The 20,685-nt window shown below is 36.9% G+C and overlaps 1 protein-coding gene across 1 annotated transcript in view; it reads right to left on the bottom strand.

Moving 5' to 3' along the window:
- Positions 1–5,668: 5,668 nt before the first annotated feature.
- LOC136248570 (P-selectin-like) overlaps positions 5,669–20,685 on the bottom strand; it is a 34,920-nt gene continuing 19,903 nt past the window's right edge. The window contains exons 10-11 of the mRNA XM_066040338.1: positions 11,578–11,745; positions 5,669–6,315 (exon numbers count right to left, since the gene is read on the bottom strand). Coding sequence (XP_065896410.1) covers positions 5,822–6,315; positions 11,578–11,745 — 662 coding nt within the window. The 3' untranslated portion in view covers positions 5,669–5,821. The remainder of the gene's footprint in view (positions 6,316–11,577; positions 11,746–20,685) is intronic.

Genomic DNA, 20,685 nt, shown 5'->3' on the forward strand with positions numbered 1-20,685 from the left:
TTATCAGTGATATGAGATCAACAACACAATTACAGTATAAAGCAAGGCAAACTTGATTGATTGTTTCTCATCCCCACCCGCATCCCTTTTTATGCCACCGCCTTTAATTGCATTATTGCTGTTATCAGTCATGTGCACAAGAAGGCTTACTATCAATTTACAGCACAGTAAATATCACTTGCACCTCAAAAAAACGGTGGTAAAAAAATAAGTACCAGTTCTTAAAAGGCTTTATCTAATATTACAGCTTGATTTGGAGTATTTTCTTTAATAATGAATAATGGAAAATGACCATGGAAATCTGCATGGAAATCTGGATTCAGTTTGTGGATAAGAAACAAGTAATCAAGTTTGCCTGGCCTAAAGGGCAGAGTTAGAGGGTACATATGAATCACCCTTCACTCCTTCCTCCAAAGTTTACTATGTGCTAGCTACAAACCTATATAAAGATGAGCTACAGTACAGGTGCTGAGTGAGGCATTGGTTTGCCCAATGATAGTGAGTGCCCGTTCAATTGCAAGGACACACCATAATTTAGTTTCTTTATGTTCATCATCAGTGATAATTCTCTCTCTGTCTAGGCATCTCTCATCATCAATTGCATCTTAACTGAGCACACCGGCAATAAAGAGTGAGAAGAGAAGAGATAATTCCCCCTTACAAATCAGTTAAGTACCTATTAATAATGTTTTCCAGTAACTTCATAATCAATCATATTGTATATACAATACACTGTATGTATGTTACACATGTGCATTAATCCTCAAACTGAGGCTGCACATTTTTGGAAACAAAAAATAAATCAATAAATCTCTTATTTCAACATGCACATAAAAGCTGCTAAAGATCAAAATGTTTTAATAGAACAGTCACTAATATAACATCATCATTAAAACTTTTCTAAGCTTTAAGGAACAAAGACCAGTGTGTATGCTGCTGGATTGCTGAAATTTAACCTCTTATTCTTTATCTGCATGTGCACTACTATCTCATCATCGCACCCGCAAACATGCATCCTGCCATATATATTAATTGCTTAAAATTCTGTACCATGAATTGCATGATCGACATCAATTTTCTTGAATTACTCTGCTAAAACATAAATTCTAGTCAAATTTAAGTATCTATAAAGTTAACAGAGCTATAGTATTTGGGGGCTGTGCTCAAGCTCCACATTTTAAATAGCTTTAGAACAAATTACAATTAGAAGTTAGAACAAATAAAATGTGACCACTGTGTACCAGTATATCAGGAGAAATAGGGGGGCAGACGGGGCAATTCAGCCTCCCCCATTCCCACACTTTTAAAGTGCAGGGGCAGTGCCCCCTCATTTTTTCCATATCCCAATTGCTAAAGTAAAGCAACTGTTGTAGTCATTAGCCAACTTGCTTTGCCCTAATTTACTAGAATTTGTGCTAAAGGTTATGCAAGAATGGGATACTGCATGAATCAGTGCTGGGAGTGCACAAGATTGAGATACTCACTGCTATGTGACAAAATGTTCATCCAGATTTATTTCACTGGACTTTTGTAATTAAGCCTCCAATAAAACACTGTTTCAACACACTGTATCACAGATTCACAGAGGTGGAACAAATTGCCAAATGACCTTTTTTCATCTTCCAACTTCCCACTTTCCCAGCCACTATTTATGATCATTGTTAATTATAATAATTATGACTAGTAGTTGTACTTTGTAATCAGCTTGTTATGTGCACGTCTTGTTTAGTTTTGTTTTTCTTTGTAGTTGCAGTTGTATACTTATTCCTTTGTTGGTTTTTGTATTGTGTATGTATGTATGTTCACTCTGGTAAGGAAGAATGGCTGTGCCGATCACTGTGAGGTTAAATCAATAATCAATCAATACTTTAATAGAACAGTCAACTAACTATTCTAATAGAACATTCCGTGGAATCATATATATGAGTTGGTTCTGCTATGCAATTAATTCAATCTGTCTCCATTAACACATATCTATACATAATCAAGAGCATGAGTCTGACTGAAATGCCTTCATTTACTGCTGTATCTACAGTATCTTAATATAGTCATTATTGTAATATTATAGGAGTATCCTATTTGAATATATTCACATGTACCACTGAAAATACTCTCAGATTCAATCTCAAAGCATTCAAATCTCCCGTGGAGGCATGCCCCTGATCCCCTAGTATTGGCATGCCTTGCATGCTGATGTGCTAAGTCACACACTAAATAATTTTAAAACACTTTGCCCCCCCAATCCCCCACTTTTGAGTACTGTTCTCCGTCCCTGTCTCTATACTTGTACATATGTAGCATTTGAAAGTAAATATAGGTCTATATAATAAAGCAACTTAAACTTAAACGATAAAATCACTTTAAATTCTGACTATCCAAAAGAGATCCTTTGCAATAACCACAGTGTGAATCAGAAATTCCTAACCATATATAATTATACACTTCCCAGCCCCGATGAAACTAAATTGAAAAGTCTTTGAAAAACAGTTGCTGCATAGATTATTGTTGGTTGCAGCTTCATCAGGCTAAATATCCTACAGCTTCTGAAGGTTGCCCTTGAATTCAACTTTTAACTCAAAGCATTTATGCCCTTTGTTATAGTATTATACCACTGCCAGCTAGAAATATTGATTTCACTCAGTTAAAGTGGCTTAGCTATAATGCTTATGCTTATTCAATAAAGTTCAGTCAAAATTATTAAATATGCTAAATCTGAAAAAAAATCCTGTGGGGACATGTCTCCAGACCTCATGCTCTACCTCTTGTGTGTGCTTCTAACTAGCTACTAGTTGTATCAACCAGCTACAGTTGACACACTCTTCTTAGCTCCAAGCCTCCCACTATAGATGCCCCTAGCTTAGCCTATATATATATGTGCTGGCTTAATTTTGAGCATAATAGGTGCTTTGAAGCATCAAGCGTAATGCTAGCATAATAGGTAGAATAAATAGCCCATACTGTAGTTTGTTGTCTGTAAAAATGCATGTATAGCTGGACAACACACTCAATATAGTCATTTACTTTAAAAAGCAGTGAGGTATGACATAATAGATAGATAGATGACAACAATGTATAATTTTTTATAATCAAAGTTATCCATATAGCTAGAACGTGCAAGTTTGTTAGTAAAACATGGATACTGAGGCAAAAATTCAAGCATAATAGGCAACATTTTGAGCACTTCAGCATAGCATAATAAGTAAGTTTAAAGCATAAAATAGGCTGGTGCCTACAATCAGATAGGTAACTGACATTATATACCTATACTAAAAACAAGAGGCCCGGGGTCAGGGGTATGATATACTGTAGGCTCTTTATTTTAATAACGTACTTAGCTTTGTGCAGTGGTGTGTATGAAGTAACTGGAGTAGGTAGCCATATGGAAAATGATGCTTCTTGACTTGCTGGGTAAACATTTTCACAATCTGATTCACAAAATTATTCCTTCCAAAACTGGTATTACAGTAAATCTGTAATAATGCTTGAAGTATGTTAGTAAGGTTAAATTCACTGGCAAATCTATAGAGTTAGGAAATTTGATTTTATAGAGTTAGGAAGTTCATTATATAGGCTAGTAAAGGTAATGAGTATCAGAGGTTTGTATGATCAGTTAAGATGTATATCTCTAAAGCCAAAATGTTAATTCAAAGTTTTGAATTGAAGTGTTGTGGAAAGTTTAAAACGCATTTCAAAACTTCTATATATACTCAAAGGCACGAAAGCAAAGTTGGTTAGCAATTAAATTTGAGCATACAGTCTCCTTTTAGGGTTGTACCACATGGACAATCCTTTTCGAATATCCATAGTTTGGGAATTTCCATTTCTGCTTTCCCTTGTACTGTAAATACACCAAGACTCCTGCTCCTACAATTGCATTGTATATAATTTATCCCTTAACAAGTGATCATGAATTCATGATTTACCACTGGGAAACATTGATTTAACAGGAGGTGACAATAATTATTATATACAGTGTATACATCATAAAGAAGCAATTCTTCATGACATAGTGTGTGTGTGTGTGCGTGTGTGTGTGTGTGTGTGTGTGTGTGTGTGTGTGTGTGTGTGTGTGTGTGTGTGTGTGTGTGTGTGTGTGTGTGTGTGTGTGTGTGTGTGTGTGTATACCTGCAAATCTGGAAATGTGGGAACCAACCACACACCATCACATAACTTGTTATATTCACATAAAAATTGGAACACCTTCATTTATAGCAGTATATAATAGCATGATTGATTGATTGCGTGTTTTTTGTATAGTACTGTATACGTAGATTGCAGTTTTCATCACATATAGCTATTATAAGTGAAGGGTAGTTAGTTCGAACAAACATATGGAAATATTGGAACCAACACCAAGTCAGGTCTGCTAAGGGTGGAGGAAAGATTGGTTGGTAAGAGTCAGCATAGAGTTCAAAAATGTCAGGTAAGTGCTGTTGGAGTCCGTGAAAGAGAACTTGTAGGACTGAATCATGTCTCCAGGTATACCTGCCTTGATCAAGAGCATCAGGACATCCAGTCAAGATATGGTTTGTTGTGGGCTGGGGAGCTTGACAAAGGGAACATTTAGGGCTACTAATGATGTTCCACCTAGCCAGGTTCATAGAAGTTAGTAGAATATCACAACCAGCACGTAGCAAGAAAGATGGCTGTTTCTCAGGGAGGCCATATATCAATCTCTTCCATAAAGGACAAGCTTGCTCCAGAGTGACAATGTCTAAACATTTATTCTGAACAGTTAATGTCTCGAATTTTGATTCCCAATAATCAATGCGAGTATGACGTAAATCATGATGTGCATGGTTCTTGAATGTAGCAGAGTGAACATTGGCAACTGAAGCCTTTGCAGCAGATAAAGAGTTAAGGACAGTGGGAAAGACAGACTTTTGGCTAGTACAGAATATCGCAGCTCTACAATCAGTGGGTTAACTGACCGCTCAACAGCCAGAATATATGACAGCTTAGCTGACTGCTTCTGAATCAGATGAGGTAAAAAAGGGAGATTCAACACATCTGGGTGAAAAACAGTTCCAGGAGTGGAGGTTCAACCAACTCTTCACAAATTTCAATATAGATGACTGTGTTGAAGTAATAGATGACACAGTAAGCCTCTCAACAGCCAAATGAAAATGTAGAACAGAAGACACAAAGTTTTTCAAAATCCATATCTTAGGGTTTGGCCCTTGGTTCTTGTGTTTTCACTGATTATGAGTTTATGACTATGTATATTATAGCTATCCAGTAAATTTTTGTATACAAGCTGTGTTATATACTACAATGAATGTCCAAGGTCAATGCCAGAAATTACAGTGGTTCTCCTGGCACATTACTCCAGCTTAGCCCTTGGTTTCTCACATATTATTCACATGAAATCTCTAGCCAAATTGTCTGCATAATCATGCACTAATGGTATGTAAGTAAATGATTTAATAATAAAATGAGTATATTTAATTTTATTATCATTTAATTATATGGTTATTCATTAGTTGTTTATTACAACTTTGAACATAGTGGAGTACATGTATCATGGGACAAATCATCTGCTGTTGACGTCATGTCCTGTAATTTTCACTTACGTACGTACATCTCTCTACATTGAGTACTTATGTGTTCATGATTAGGGTGGCTGTCTACACATATACTTTTAGTTAGCCAGTATACCCAACATTAAATCCAAGTTATATAAGTACATTGTACAGTACTTATGTTGCAAATTTCTATAATTAATACACTTTGGTAACTATATAAATGATACCAAAGTAATTCTAAAATATGCAAAACACAACTTCCGATTTTGATACTGTGTATAAAATGAATGTATGGTTCATTTAGTAGATAAAATGTAATCATCATCATCATCATAGTAATCAGCAATTTGTGGTTTTGATTTATCATAAGCTGGATTAGGAGCAATGGCAACATCAGAGCCTGGAGTAGTTTTGGTGTTAGTTCCCATCCTTTTAGCAACTTCATAAGATGGATTGGGCTTAATGATAACATCACAACCCATGTTACTATTTCCCTCTCCTTTGATTACTCCATATGATGGGTTAGATTCCATATTAACATCATCTTCTCTGTTATGCTGTGATGGGTGTTTAGTGAACTCAGTGGCCATTGGTTGCACATATTCATACTGATCTTCAGCTATTTTACTGTTTGGTTTGTTCACACCATAAGATGGGTTAGGTTGTATAGCAACATCTGAACTTGTGTATAACTCATATGATGGATTATTCATCCTGATAGTATCCTCACGATGTAATTGAAGTAAAACTATTTCACTGTACTGTTCTTCTTTGGTTTTCTTGTCTCCACCTGTGCATGCATGGATATTCAACTGGTAAATGTCTCATGTTGAAGATGATGTAATAGAGCAGTCAAACTGCTCTAATAATGCCAAAGTAACTATATGCAGTAGTTGTTAAGTTGAGCAGGTTGATGCTGTGCCACTTCTAACAACTGGGGAGTGGGCACCCATTCAGTTTCTAGTAAATACCGTATAGCGGGAAATTTCTGGAGGGTATAATTTTCGGATAAGTGATCATTGTGAACTATTTCGGAAATAGATTTTCGGATAAACACCACAATCAGCACTTGACGGAAATATACGGAATTGTGCTCTGGCAAGGCAGGTGAAGACTTCTGTGCATCATCAGGTCATGGATTACGAGTTGGACTTCACGTAATGCCTAATAGTGACACTAATCCCGTAAACAGCTGCTTTCTTCACTATTTCCACCTTCTCTTCTCCTGTGTAGCTACACCCGATATTCACCACATGGTTTCCCATTTTCCTGCTTCCACTGGCATATCTCCATCATTCTGGTGATGCCTTAATTGGCAAAAGCAAGTGCAGAACTAGGGGTTGTCAACAGGTAAATAAGAAATACTGGTATCGCCACTCTGTTTACACACCTTGAAGTACTTGAGAGAAGCGCTATGTCAACTCACGATTTTTACCTAAAATTAATGTAGACTACGTATGAATATTAAAACAATTTCGGAAAATTTATTTTCGGAAATTATTTAGTTTTCCGAAATATCCGAAAATTACACCCTCCGGAAATTTCCCGCTATACAGTATTACTTAGAAAAGGAAATGCTTTAACCTTTGGGAAATAACACAGACCTCAGGGGAGGTTATTGAAATGGCTGGAGTCCCTATGGTAATGCCAATATAACTCATTTTGAGTTAATAACTCCTCATGACAAACCTTGCTGTGGCTGATTTACATAGCTATCATATACAAAGAAGTTATGATTACTACACGATTATACATACATTATTGGTCAAGTAGAACAGGATTTACAGAGACATTTAAGGGTGAGGATATTGTTGTTACCTCCTTGCCCAATCAGAAAAAAAATCAATATTTTAGGCACGAGCAGTCCAGTACAAATAACAACATGTATCAGTCATGCAGCATTCAATCAGGAAGACTTTAAAATGGAAATTATGCTATTAGAATTTTCAGAGTAAATTTCTCCATGTCCTACTGAGCAATACTGATTATGAATTACGATAGTTAGACAGCTAGTGACCTTCAGCTCATAATATCTGTGTAAGTATAGAAATTCTTTTAAAATGAAGTAGGAATCCAGCAACTAAAGGTTGTGAAACAAGAGATATGAATGATGGTAGCTATTACAACATAGGTTTGTGGAAAATCCCTACATAAATGGCTACATTGGTATATTTGTTCAATGCCAAAGCCATGTAGGGATTTTCTCACCAAGCTATGTTGAAATAGCTACTACCATTATCTTGTTGATAATTTTTATCACTGGTTTTTTGCACTAGTCTGTTTATTTTAGTGCTATAGTATAGCTATAATAATACACATGTGGCTGTGACTACTTTTTATATGCCTGTCCTGAGTGAGCTATGCATTATGTTGTTCTCTATAGCAATACTGCAGCTGATTGCAACTAGACAATTAAGCCATCCCTGATCATTAAGGTGTTGGCATGTGTTCTGATCATTTATGGGCAATATCATGCCATGTGATTGTTATATAAGTGCAGCCTTACAGTAGTATAAATGCTTCAAATAGTTTTGTGACATCTAAATACATTCCTCTAAGAAAAGTATCGACATGGAAAATTAATGCATTGGCATGGTTTCTTTACATGCAGAAAAAAATGAGGATTCAATTGAAGACAAAAAAGAAGGCAGACACTTTTTGGAACCAGAAAAGGTACATGCCACACATGAGTTTGTTATTGTGGCATGAAATGGTGGCTATGCACTGCTTCATTAATTTTGTCTCTAGCCTTGCAACTGTGATCAGGCAGGCTGGAAGGTAGACAGACCAAAAATCAGAATATTGGTAAATCTTTTTAATATTTAAGGTTAAGGGATAGCAAACCCACATGTACACTATAAATCATTTTTCATGATTTAGGGTTTTGATTTTTCTTACTCCAACGTTACCAAATATTTAGGCATTCTTAACTTCTCATTAATTGACAAAAGTTGTCATGGAAACATGAGTTGTCCTCATGCCAATTAGTGAAAACTATAAGCAAAAATCAGATCAATGAAGAACCATGGGAACTTACAAACAATTCTAAGGTTTGAAGAACATCACTTGTGAGGGACTGACAAGAGGATTTGTGAATAATGTGTATAGTTGCTGAAATATGGCAACAATATGGCCTAAAACAAGACACTGTGGTCACAAAATTAATTTTTAAATTTATATCACAAGCACTTGAAACATTATTTCTTACAAATGGCTCTGCCAGGACCTAGACAAGAAGCCAAACTAGTTGTTTGTTTATACAAAATGTTAACAACTTGTTTCACAGCCCTGATTTTTGGTTCAAGAAAATATCGCCATTAATGAGAAAAACTATAGCATGCGTCTATTGTTAAGTGTGTTGTTTTTATGTTATCTTGTATTGTTACGTGTGTTTTCTTGTACTTTGTAACTGTCCAGTCAGCAGCTATTATTTTCCCAACAATTTGTAAAAGTATCATTTAAATAGACAAAAGTAAAAGTGATAGTATAAGGATTCTCTCTCAAAATGAATGGCACCCATCATAATGCTGCCGCACTATAAATATCATATGCAAAGAAAATCACCTTCTTAGTGCATCTAACATCAAATCCAGCATTAAAAACTAGAAGACTTGTACAGAAGCCTGAATATTAAGGTTACAGGATAGTGAGCAACTGTGGAACAAAATTATTATTACATAATTAAGGCGGACTTAGTGTTATTGTATTGTGTATCAGCTAGTAACAGGCTTAAAGCAATGCAGAATTATTAAATTTTATAAACTTTGATCTTAGCATTTTAAATTAATGCTCTCTCAGGAAATATTGTTTACTCACAAATGATTGTACAGATCAATAATTATTTGTAACTGTTTTATAGTTATTATAGTTACATTACTTTGTGTTTTCTCATACAAAATCTCTAGACAAAGTCACTGACTGCTTAACAATATACATGGGACATGTTGTTTTTTTTTCAATTTATGTTAGCCTATGTCTGTCCATCATGCTACTTATTCACCAGTCTCTCCACAATTAATGCTCATAATGAAGAGCTCATAATCTGGATATTCATCGTGAGCTTCTCCGTGCTTCCATTTGTCCACTAGAGTGCAATGATGGCCACAATGAAAAGAAAACTTGCGTTATATTCCTTTGAAAACCACAGGATAAACTGTTCTAGTAGTAGAGCACCTGACTTGTGTGTAGGAAGGTGTGGATTCAAATCCAGCTGGCAGTATAATTTTTTTCTAACCATACCTTTTTTGTACACATTCTTTTAAAATGATCATGCACTCATCTGCTATGCCTCCCTCAGGAGGCATAGCAGATCAGCGAGCTTTCTTTATAAATACAATGTGAAAATTATTGTTGGTTTACATTTTGTACAAGATATGATGTTATACTCAACCCACAATCAACTATCTATCTACTAGTACAAGTATAAGGAAAAATTAGGAATTTTAAGTTTGAATAGGGATCATAGAAAAAAGAGGGAAACAAGGGAGGTCACCTACACCTGCAGATATACTAGTGAACATTTAATCCCTTTCTGTGATCCCTAATTGAATTTAAAATTCCTACTTTTTCCATATACTTGTTTGTTAACTATTTTTTGTAACATTATTATGACTGGTGAACCTGCGCATACCACATCAAAAGAAAAGATGGTGCCAAAGTTAATGTTTTTGTCTGAATGCATGCCATAGCTATCAATAATTGACTCAAAAGTGAAGTGGCCATTACGCTTCACTTTCAGCTATGTTCAGCCCATTACACAATGCTACAAATGAACAAATGAAGGACAGCAGGAGAAGCACCTCTGCAATCACCACAAAAAATATGGACGATTCGTGTGTCCCATGCAACTATCAATTACTGACTTGCAGCATTACAAATGAAGACGCCTCTGCAATCAATCCAGTCATCACGGAACATAAAGATGATTCCCATTCACAAACAGGAAGCCATACATCATGCTACTGTGAATTGACACCTTAGACTGTCAGCAAAAAGAAATGGGCCACAAAGGAGGACAAAGGTAAGTCCATGATGCGTGCATTTTACGTACTGTGGTATGCCAAAAGACACATCTAGGGATGAAGCGATGTTGAACAGTAAAAAAATCAAGCCCATAGCCTTAGCCGTTATCAAGTTATGCTTGTCTGAAGGTATCAGGAAGGAAGTTAGTCAGTTAGTAGAAAATTCCATTGAGTATTTAAAAAAAAAGTTTTGTAGCTACCTATTTGAAGCATTTAGGATCATACCGAAGGTACTTTGGGCTGACCAATACTGCCAAGGTGCCAGGATGGAGTATAAAGCTGGTTTTCGGGTGATATTTTTTTGGCCAGAAAACCCCGAATCTCCTAATAATACAGTATTACCATACTGTATTATACTACTGCACTGTATGATAAAAAATACATCCCACCATTTTCTAAGTCAGTTATAGACAAGGTTATAATCAAGCTGAGTTCAATTCCTGTCTAGGTCATAACCTTTTCTTTTTTTACTGAACTTTTCCATGTACCTTTTGGTTTTCTGTGCATCCATATAATTGTTTATCCACTAGCTAACAGTTTTTCAGCAATGGTACATAGACTGTCTTACATCATTAATGTGACCATAAAGGAAACCGGCCTCATTACTAAGGTTGCTCAACAAATCAGTGTTTAGTTGCTGCAGCATTTGATTTTACGTTTGAGTACTATAACCAGCGAGTATATTTATATACATTCAGATTTTGAAAACATAACAGCTACATACTTAAATCAATTGTATATGTATAGATCAGGACTTTATATACTGTGATGTACACTGGCTATATGGTTATAATATAATAGAGTTATACATCAGTGAAAGGTACGCATATATTGACATAACTCTCTATATAGTGCCAATAATTGCAGCTGGTGTATAGCTAAATAAGCTGTTAAGACATTGTAAGTTTTGGTAAGTAAGTTGGACACTGAGTATGAATGTATTGCATGAAAGATCAAAAAGTGAGATATCACTGTACACACCCACAGTCACTTACATTTATATAAAAGGTACAATAATTAGTAATGCTTACCATTAGATGTTGGGTTAGTTTTAATAGGATATGATTTATTCTGATGTGATCGCCTCACATAAAGCAATACAAGTAGCACCACTGTAGCTATACTTACAAAACCCACAATTCCTCCTACTGCTCCACCAATAGCAGCACCATATGACCCTTCACTACTACCATTAACTCCTAAAACAAATTTACACAACATGTATTTCAAGTACTTAATCAAATGGTAAACACAAGTTACATTACTCTAAAACTTGCAATCTCATTAACATAGAATGTTAACAATGTGTGAGCAATATGTACGTACCATATCAGTATTTGTACAACTGCATTATTTGCAATATTCAAGATTGGTGGAGCATACCAAAGTTTCTTGTTGTTGTCGTTGTTGTTGTCATGTGTGTGTGTGTGTGTGTGTGTGTGTGTGTGTGTGTGTGTGTGTGTGTGTGTGTGTGTGTGTGTGTGTGTGTGTGTGTGTGTGTGTGTGTGTGTGTGTGTGTGTGTGTGTGTGTGTAGCGGATAGTTTGGAAATGAAGGTTACACAATGAAGTTAGAAGTTAGACTATTCTATTATATAGTGGTCGCATACCACATCAAAAGAAAGAAATGATTCCAGTTATATCAGTTATCATTTGAAAAGTGAAGTATCCATTACGCTTCGTTGTCGGCTATGTTCAACCCTTTACACAGCAGTACAAATCAACAACTGTTTGAAAGCACCTCTGCAATCAAAGTAGCCACTATGAAAAATATAGACAATTTCCATTACAAAGGGAAGCCATCACATCCTACCACCAAATTGATACTTTTCGCTGTCAGCAAAGATGAATGGGACACAAAGGAGGACACTGGTAAGTCCATGAAGAATGCATTGTACATACTGAGGTATGCCAAAAGGCACATGTCTGGCTGAAGTGATGTCGAACAGTGAAAAACTCAAGCCCGTAGCCTTAGCTGTTATCAAGCTACGTTTGTCTGAAGGCACCAGTCAGTCAGTTACTCAGTCAGCCAGTCAGTCAGTCAGTCAGTTAGTAGAAAATTCTGTTTAAGGTTACGGGATACCATAAACCCAGATGTACGCTATAAACCATTTTTCATGATTTAGGGTTTTGATTTTTCTTAATCCATTATTATCAAATATTTATGCATTCTTAACTTCTCACATGGAATTCAACTTGTCATGGAAACATGAATTGTCCCCATGCCAATTAGTGTAAACTATGAACCAAAAATCAGATCAATGAAGAACCATGAGAACTTACTAACAATTCTAAGGTTTGAAGAACATCACTTGTGAGGGATTAACAAGAGGATTTGTGAATAATGTGCTGAAATATGGCAATAACGTGGCCTAAAACAAGACACTGTGGTCACAAAATTAATTTTTAAATTCATATCACAAGCACTAGAAACATTATTTCTTGGAAATGGCTCCGTCAGGACCTAGACAAGAAGCCAAACTAGTAGTTTGTTTAAACAAAATGTTAACAACTTATTTGACAGTTCTGATTTTTAGTTCAGGAAAATATCACCATTATTGAGCAAAACTCCACATGTGCTTACAGGTGCGCCAGTTGCTAAGTGTGTTGTTTCTATGTTATCTTGTACTGTTACGTGTGTTTTCTTGTACCTTGTATCTGTCCAGTCAGCATGCTATTTTTCTCCCAACAATTTAAGCCTGCTACCCAGCTGATACACAACACAACACCAAGCCTGCCTTAATTATGTCATAAAAATTTTGTTTGACAGTTGCTCACTATCCCATAACCTTAACAAAAAAATTCTGTAGCAACTTGTTGAAAGCATTTCAGGCCAATCTGAAAACTAGTTTGGGCTTAGTTTTACCTAACCAATACTGCCTCATCCTTGTCAGGTAAAATTGAGGCTGGTTTTTGGGTGATGTTTATTTTTCGTGGGCCACACCCAAACCTTTGTGGTTCCTACTATACAGTGCTATCATACTGATCTTCCAGAGTGATTTCTTTACAAATATTCATCACTACCTTGACTAAATAACCTAGCAAGTGTTAAAAAAATATTATGTAAATATGTAGCCACAGGAATTAAAAGTTCCACAAAGCAGTCACATGATGCACATGCATAGTTAAAGCATTCATGGCATCAACAAGCAATAAACCCAAGTTTTCATCACACACTGGACACCAAACAATTCACAAACAGCATGAATTGCCCCTCCATGCCAGCCCTTACTCCAACCATTAATATGCGCCACACATCCTCCACCACTACTACTTTTCATTACAAGTATGCCAGATACTTGCATGATCCCTTCTCAAAAGCACACAAATTTTTGCATTGTATCCACTGGCTACTTTTGGCACCTCACATTCCAAATTTCAGCAAAATGTCTCTGTGCATTTGTAAAATACAAGCCCTCAAAGTTAGGATTAATTTTGTTGTTTTTTTTCCAGGGCCTATAGTTCTCATTTTTTGCACACACTTTACAAAAAAAGTAGCTATAAAATGCAAATGTGCAATCAAATTGCTGTGATGTTCGACGTATATTTAGTATGTATTGAGGTGAATAGTCTGGTGCATGCAAATCTGATAAATATGCACTAAGTTATGGATAAATATTTGCGTAGAAAGACCAAATTGTGCCATGTTTGCAGGGTAAACCCCCTAAGAGAATGGCTTGATATTGGTCTGTGCATAGGTTAATCATTGTAGCTCAAACTGTTTGCAGTTTAAAAGAAATTGCAATGAGAGTTACAGAATTACAAAGAAAAACCAACATAATGTAAAATCATGAGATCAAAATGCTTTAATAGAACAGACATCGAGTAGTAAAAAGTGCACAAAAATTTACATTAAGCTTAAATCAGGGACCTCCATATCTAACTCATAAACCCTTAACCACTGAATCAATGTTGTCAGCTGCTCACCTCACTTAATTTCTAAATTATAAAATGTGATTAGGATGCACGACTTGGATTTTGCCATGAAAACCACTCAGACGGAGAGAATTTTGTTATCTTTGCCATCCTACGAGTTGAAAAACGTTGGGCTAAGGTGAGAACGAGTGCTATAGCTTATTCACTGATCGTTTCTGCATGTTTTCGAATATGGACATGCTCCCATCATGAAGCTACCGTTCTGCATGGAGTAACTACTCTACAAGTAAGCTTACCTATCTAGGCCTTTGGTGAACTACATAATTTTTCTATGAACAATTCAATAACACTGATTAAAACATTAAACTCGCTTAACCGAAATTCTCCATGATATTTCTAACATATGTCCATTCATCGTAACCGAACGTAATTAGAACATACTAGCTGCTGACCCATAATGGAAAATTTTAGGCATGCTTATATAATACATCCAGTGGTTATTGGTTTGGGTGATTGATCACCCTGTACAGGCTATCAGCCTAATAAGTGCTAACTTGGTGTTACATATTAGCTGTAACATGGCCTTTGCCTGATATGTATGCCCTCTGCCCTCGGGCATACATATCAGGCAAAGCCCTCATGCCCACGTTACAACTATTACATACATACATACATACATATATATATATCTAATCCAAAACAGCCAAGCTGTAAAAAAAGTGTGCGGCCCTCAGAAAGGCTATGGTGAAAAAAGATGTGAAATCCAAGGTGGCGGCCAAGAAATGGCTGTGATGGTAGGTTAATGGTAAAAATTTTAATAATGACAATTCAGGTAAATTTTGTAAAGTGGCACAAAAATTCACCTGAATTGTCGTTATTAAAATTTTTACCATTAACCTACCATCACAGCCATTTCTTGGCCGCCACCTTGGATTTCACATCTTTTTTCACCATAGCCTTTCTGAGGGCCGCACACTTTTTTTACAGCTTGGCTGTTATGGATTAGATTTCATTTCTTTTTGTATTTGTATACCCCAAAGCCGGCCTATGGCCAGCTTTGGGACTTTTTTAACCTATGTTTTTTTTCTTTACTACAGGAAGAAGAAAAGATGAAGTAGATGTACTTTAAATATTTTATCAGTAAATGTACAAATTATATATATAATACATATGTGACCGGATTTGCGAAAGGGGTCTTCCACACACATCCAATTTGCCAACTTTGACAATTGATAACTTCAGATTGGAAAGAGCTATTGCCTTGAAATTTGGGCAGTGGTGAGCACCACTATAGCTGAATACATGGTGAAATTTTCAGGTTAATATGTTACTTGAACACTGAGTTATGGTCTCCAACGTTTACAGAATTGGATGTGTGTGGAAGACCCCTTTTCGCAAATCCGGTCAAATATATTGATTACAGAAATCTCCATGGTGGTTTCTTTGTAACTGAACACTCTACAAGGTGACTTCTTCTAATTGCTCTCTCTACAGGGTGAATTGTTTGTAGCTGAACGATCTACAAGGTAACTTCTTCTAGCTGATCTCTCTACAGGGTGATGTGTTTGTAGCTGAATTCTGTACAGGTGATTTGTTTGCAGCTGAGATCTTTACAGAATGGTTTCTTTGTAGCTGAACTCTCTAAAAGGTAACTTCTTCTAACTGATCTTTCTACAGGGCAATTTGTTTCTGGCAGAATTTTCTACAGGGTGATTTCTTTGCAGCTGAACTCTCTACATGGTGGTTTCTTTGTAGCTGAACTATCTACAAGGTAACTTCTTATAGCTGATCTCTCTACAGGGTGATTTGTTCGTAGCTGAATTCTGTACAGGTGATTTGTTTGCAGCTGAGCTCTTTACAAAATGGTTTCTTTGTAGCTGAACTCTCTCCAAGGTAACTTCTTCTAACTGATCTTTCTACAGGGTGATTTGTTTGTAGCTGAACTATCTACAAGGTAATTTCTTCTAGCTGATCTCTCTACAGGGTGATTTGTTTGTAGCTGAATTCTGTACAGGTGATTTATTTGCAGCTGAGCTCTTTAAAGAATGGTTTCTTTGTAGCTGAACTCTCTACAGGATGATTTGTTTGTAGCTGAGTTCTCTACAGGGTGTTTGTTTGCAGCTGAATTCTCTACATGGTGGTTTCTTTATAGCTGAACTCTCTACAAGGTGACTTCTTCTAGCTGATCTCTGTACAGGGTGATTTGTTTGTAGCTGAACTCTCTACAGGTGATTTGTTTGTAGCTGAACTCTCTACAAGGTGATACTTCTAGGTGATCTCTCTACAAGATTCCTTGTTTCTAACTGAACTCTCAACAGGGTGATCTGTTCATAGCTGAACTTTCTACTGGGTGATTTGTTTGCAGCTAAACTCTCTAAATGGTGGTTTCTTTGTAGCTGAACTCTCTACAAGGTAATTTCTTCTAGCTGAACTCTCTACAGGGTGACTTGTTTCTAGCTGATCTCTCTACAGGGTGATCTGTTCATAGCTGAACTTTCTACAGGATGATTTATTTGCAGCTGAACTCTCTACAAGGTGAATTCTTCTAGCTGAATTCTCTACAGAGTGATTGATTCTTTGCAGCTGAACTCTCTACATGGTGGTTTCTTTGTAACTGAACTCTCTACAGGGTGATTTGTTTGTAGCTGAACTCTCTACAGGGTGATCTGTTCGTAGCTGAACTCCCTATAAGGTAACTTCTTCTAGCTAATCTTTCTACAGGGCGATTTGTTTGTAGTTGAGTTCTCTACAGGGTGATTTGTTTGCAGCTGAACTCTCTACATGGTAGTTTCTTTGTAGCTGAACTCTCTACAATGTGACTTCTTCTAGCTGAACTCTCTACAAGGTGACTTGTTTCTAGCTAAACTCTCTACAGATGATTTGTTTGCAGCTGAACTCTCTACATGGTGGTTTCTTTGTAACTGAACTCTCTGCAAGGTGACTTCTTCTAGCTGATCTCTCTACAGGGAGATTTGTTTGTAGCTTAACTCTCTACATGATGGTTTCTTTGTAGCTGAACTCTCTACAAGGTAATTTCTTCTAGCTGATCTCTCTACAGGACGATTTGTTTGTAGCTGAACTCTCTACATGATGGTTTCTTTGTAGCTGAACTCTCTACAAGGTGATTTCTTCTATAGCTGATCTTTCTACAGGGTGATTTGTTTGTAGCTGAACTCTATACATGATGGTTTCTTTGTAGCTGAACTCTCTACAAGGTGATTTCTTCTATAGCTGATCTTTCTACAGGGTGATTTGTTTGTAGCTGAACTCTCTACATGATGGTTTCTTTGTAGCTGAACTCTCTACAAGGTAACTTCTTCTAGCTGATCTCTTTACAGGACAATTTGTTTGTAGCTGAACTCTCACATGATTGTTTCTTTGAAGCTGAACTCTCTACAAGGTGATTTCTTCTAGCTGATCTTTCTACAGGGTGATTTGTTTGTAGCAGAACTCTCTACAAGGAAACTTCTTCTAGCTGATCTCTCTACAGGGAGATTTGTTTGTAGCTGAACTCTCTACACGTGATTTGTTTGCAGCTGAATTCTCTACATGATGGTTTCTTTGTAGCTGAACTCTCTACAAGGTAACTTATTCTAGCTGATCTCTTTACAGGGTGAATTGTTTGTAGCTGAACGATCTACAAGGTAACTTCTTCTAACTGATCTCTCTACAGGATGATTTGTTTGTAGCTGAACTATCTACAAGGTAACTTCTTCTAGCTGATCTCTCTACAGGGTGATTTGTTTGTACCTGAATTCTGTATAGGTGATTTGTTTGCAGCTGAGCTCTTTACAGAATGGTTTCTTTGTAGCTGAACTCTCTACAAGGTAACTTCTTCTAGCTGATGTATCTACAGGGTCACTAGTTTGTAGCTGAATTCTCTACATGGTGGTATCTTTGTAACTGAACTATCTACAAGGTGACATCTTCTAGCTGATCTTTCAACAGGGTGATTTGTTTGTAACTAAACTCTCTACAAGAAAACTTCTTCTAACTGATGTCTGAACAGGGTGAATTGTTTGTAGCTGAACTCTCTACAGGGTGATTTGTTTGTAGCTGATCTCTATACTGGTTACTTATTTCTAGCTGATCTCTTGAATTCTCTTCAGGGTGACTGCTCTATTAGGATGACTGCTCTATTAGAGTATCTCGATCTCGCACTTGCTACACCAAGTTAGATTTCGTGTTATAACTCCGTGGCTTTAAGTCTGATTCTTCTACACCATTGAAGAGCCTTTCTAAGATGATAACTCCATCTGTACAGCGATTTTCAAAGCATTACCCCAAGCGGTTTACCTGGTAGGCGTGGCAAGCAGTCGTTTTTTATTAGCTAATCTCGATTGCGTAATTGTTACACACTGTTGGTTTTTTCGTTGTATCTTCCTGGTTTTTAGCTCGATTTCTTTCAAACCACAAAAGGTTTGAGGTTCAATAGTTAACCTATTCACCCACCGATTTTCAGCTTCTTCCCATTCGCGGTTTACCCTGTAGGCGTGACAACATATTGGTGTTATTTTTCGTGAATAATCGCTCATAACTCTTTGCCTGTTTATCGTATTCCAGCCTAAGTTGGTACAGAGATGCGCCTTTATACCCCCCTTCTGTGTGCCAAATTTCAAGGCGATCGGATAAGGCGTTCGCGTTTTATAGCAGTTTTTGTAAGTGTGCGAAAAGAGGAAGAAAAATAAGAAGAAAAAAAAAACGAAGAAACTAAGCCAATTTTTGAAGTCGCATATCTCGGGAACGCTTGAAGCGATTTCGCTCAAATTTGGAATGTGGAGTGCTGAAGGTGGAGGGAGTGTCCACAGCAAAATTCGTGTTGTTTCATCAAGGCAGCACAGAGCTACGGAGGTGCGAAAATTGTGTTTTCTTTCTTCCTGTCAATATACTCACGGGGTTGCGCGCCGGCTTCTTGGGCCGCACGACACACTACCGTGTGTCTTGATAAAGAACTTTGTGTGGGAGGATCAAAGCAAAAAAGTGTTCTATATTTGCCATACAAGCACAAATGTTCTATATTGGGCAGTTATATAACACTTTAATTAACCCTCTCACCGCCACAACCACCATATGGCGGTTTCGATTATAAATGCCCATAGCATCACATTCTAAATGTTCTGTAACTTCAGTCGAGCGTTTTAGTAGCCCCTACGCTTATCCTGTAGTGGGCACACCCTTAAGTGAACAGGAACAGGGATAACCGGTCTCTCGCGCACTATTGCGTGGTTAGATGATGCAATCGCGTACTTTCGGAACGTTGATAACAAGCATTGTAGAAAATTCTTCGACGTGATAATGGCACTACTTATAAAGAGAAACAGTAAGGAGAAGGACTATATAGGTTGGAGTGGCTTATTGCTACTTTTATACGCCTCAAAACAGTGACCTCATGCTTGTATGCACATGTGCACTTGCTCAAATGCTGGAAAACCAGACTTAGAGGTAATCACTTCAACTGTAAACAGGTTAGTGATGTTCTTTGTATTATGCTAGCCAGTAAAGTAGTGAAATTGCACGTTTGGTTTCACCTATATTGATTTTCGTACTTTAAAGTTATATAATAGATTTGTGGTTGCTCTTGTGTAAACAACAACTTCATAATCAAATTCCTTGTTCTATAGCAAGTAATTTAATATATAGTTTTATAGGATTATATAGTATGGTGTGTAAGTTATAGCAGTTTAGAAGCAGTAGATGAAACCTCTACAAATTTGGCGGTGAGGGGGTTAATTAATAGACCACAGTTCTATATTAGGTAGTTATAGAACTGCCAGGTCTATTTTGCAGGCTGATAGCCTACTTTGAGTGAGTAATCACTCATTCTGGCCAGTACAACCAATCGACCAAGCCAGTGTAGGCTGACAGCCTGACTGCGCTGGCTGACCAGTAAACCCAACCAGTAACAGCAAAACCACTGGATTTAATTTATAGACACACTTGAAGATTTTGATGATGGTTGCTTGTGGTCAGCAGCAGTACGTTTTGTTCACATAAACGGATGAGTCCTAAGAATATCACGGAAATATGCTTATTATAGTACCACAATCGAAAACTTTTAGTAGTTGAGAAGACGGACTAGACTCACAAAACGACTGATGAAGGTGCAGCACAGTGCAACACAGGTGAAACACAGGCGCAATACCTATTCTAGCGATGATAACACTACTCCGTGAGTTTTTAATTGTTTCATGTGTGTTGTGTGTACCTCAAGTTGACAGTTTTCTATACCAGATAAAGCACTGTCTTCGTTTGTGCTATACGGGAA

Source organism: Dysidea avara, chromosome 3 (genome assembly GCF_963678975.1).
Source record: "Dysidea avara chromosome 3, odDysAvar1.4, whole genome shotgun sequence".
Taxonomy (NCBI): Eukaryota; Metazoa; Porifera; class Demospongiae; order Dictyoceratida; family Dysideidae; genus Dysidea; species Dysidea avara.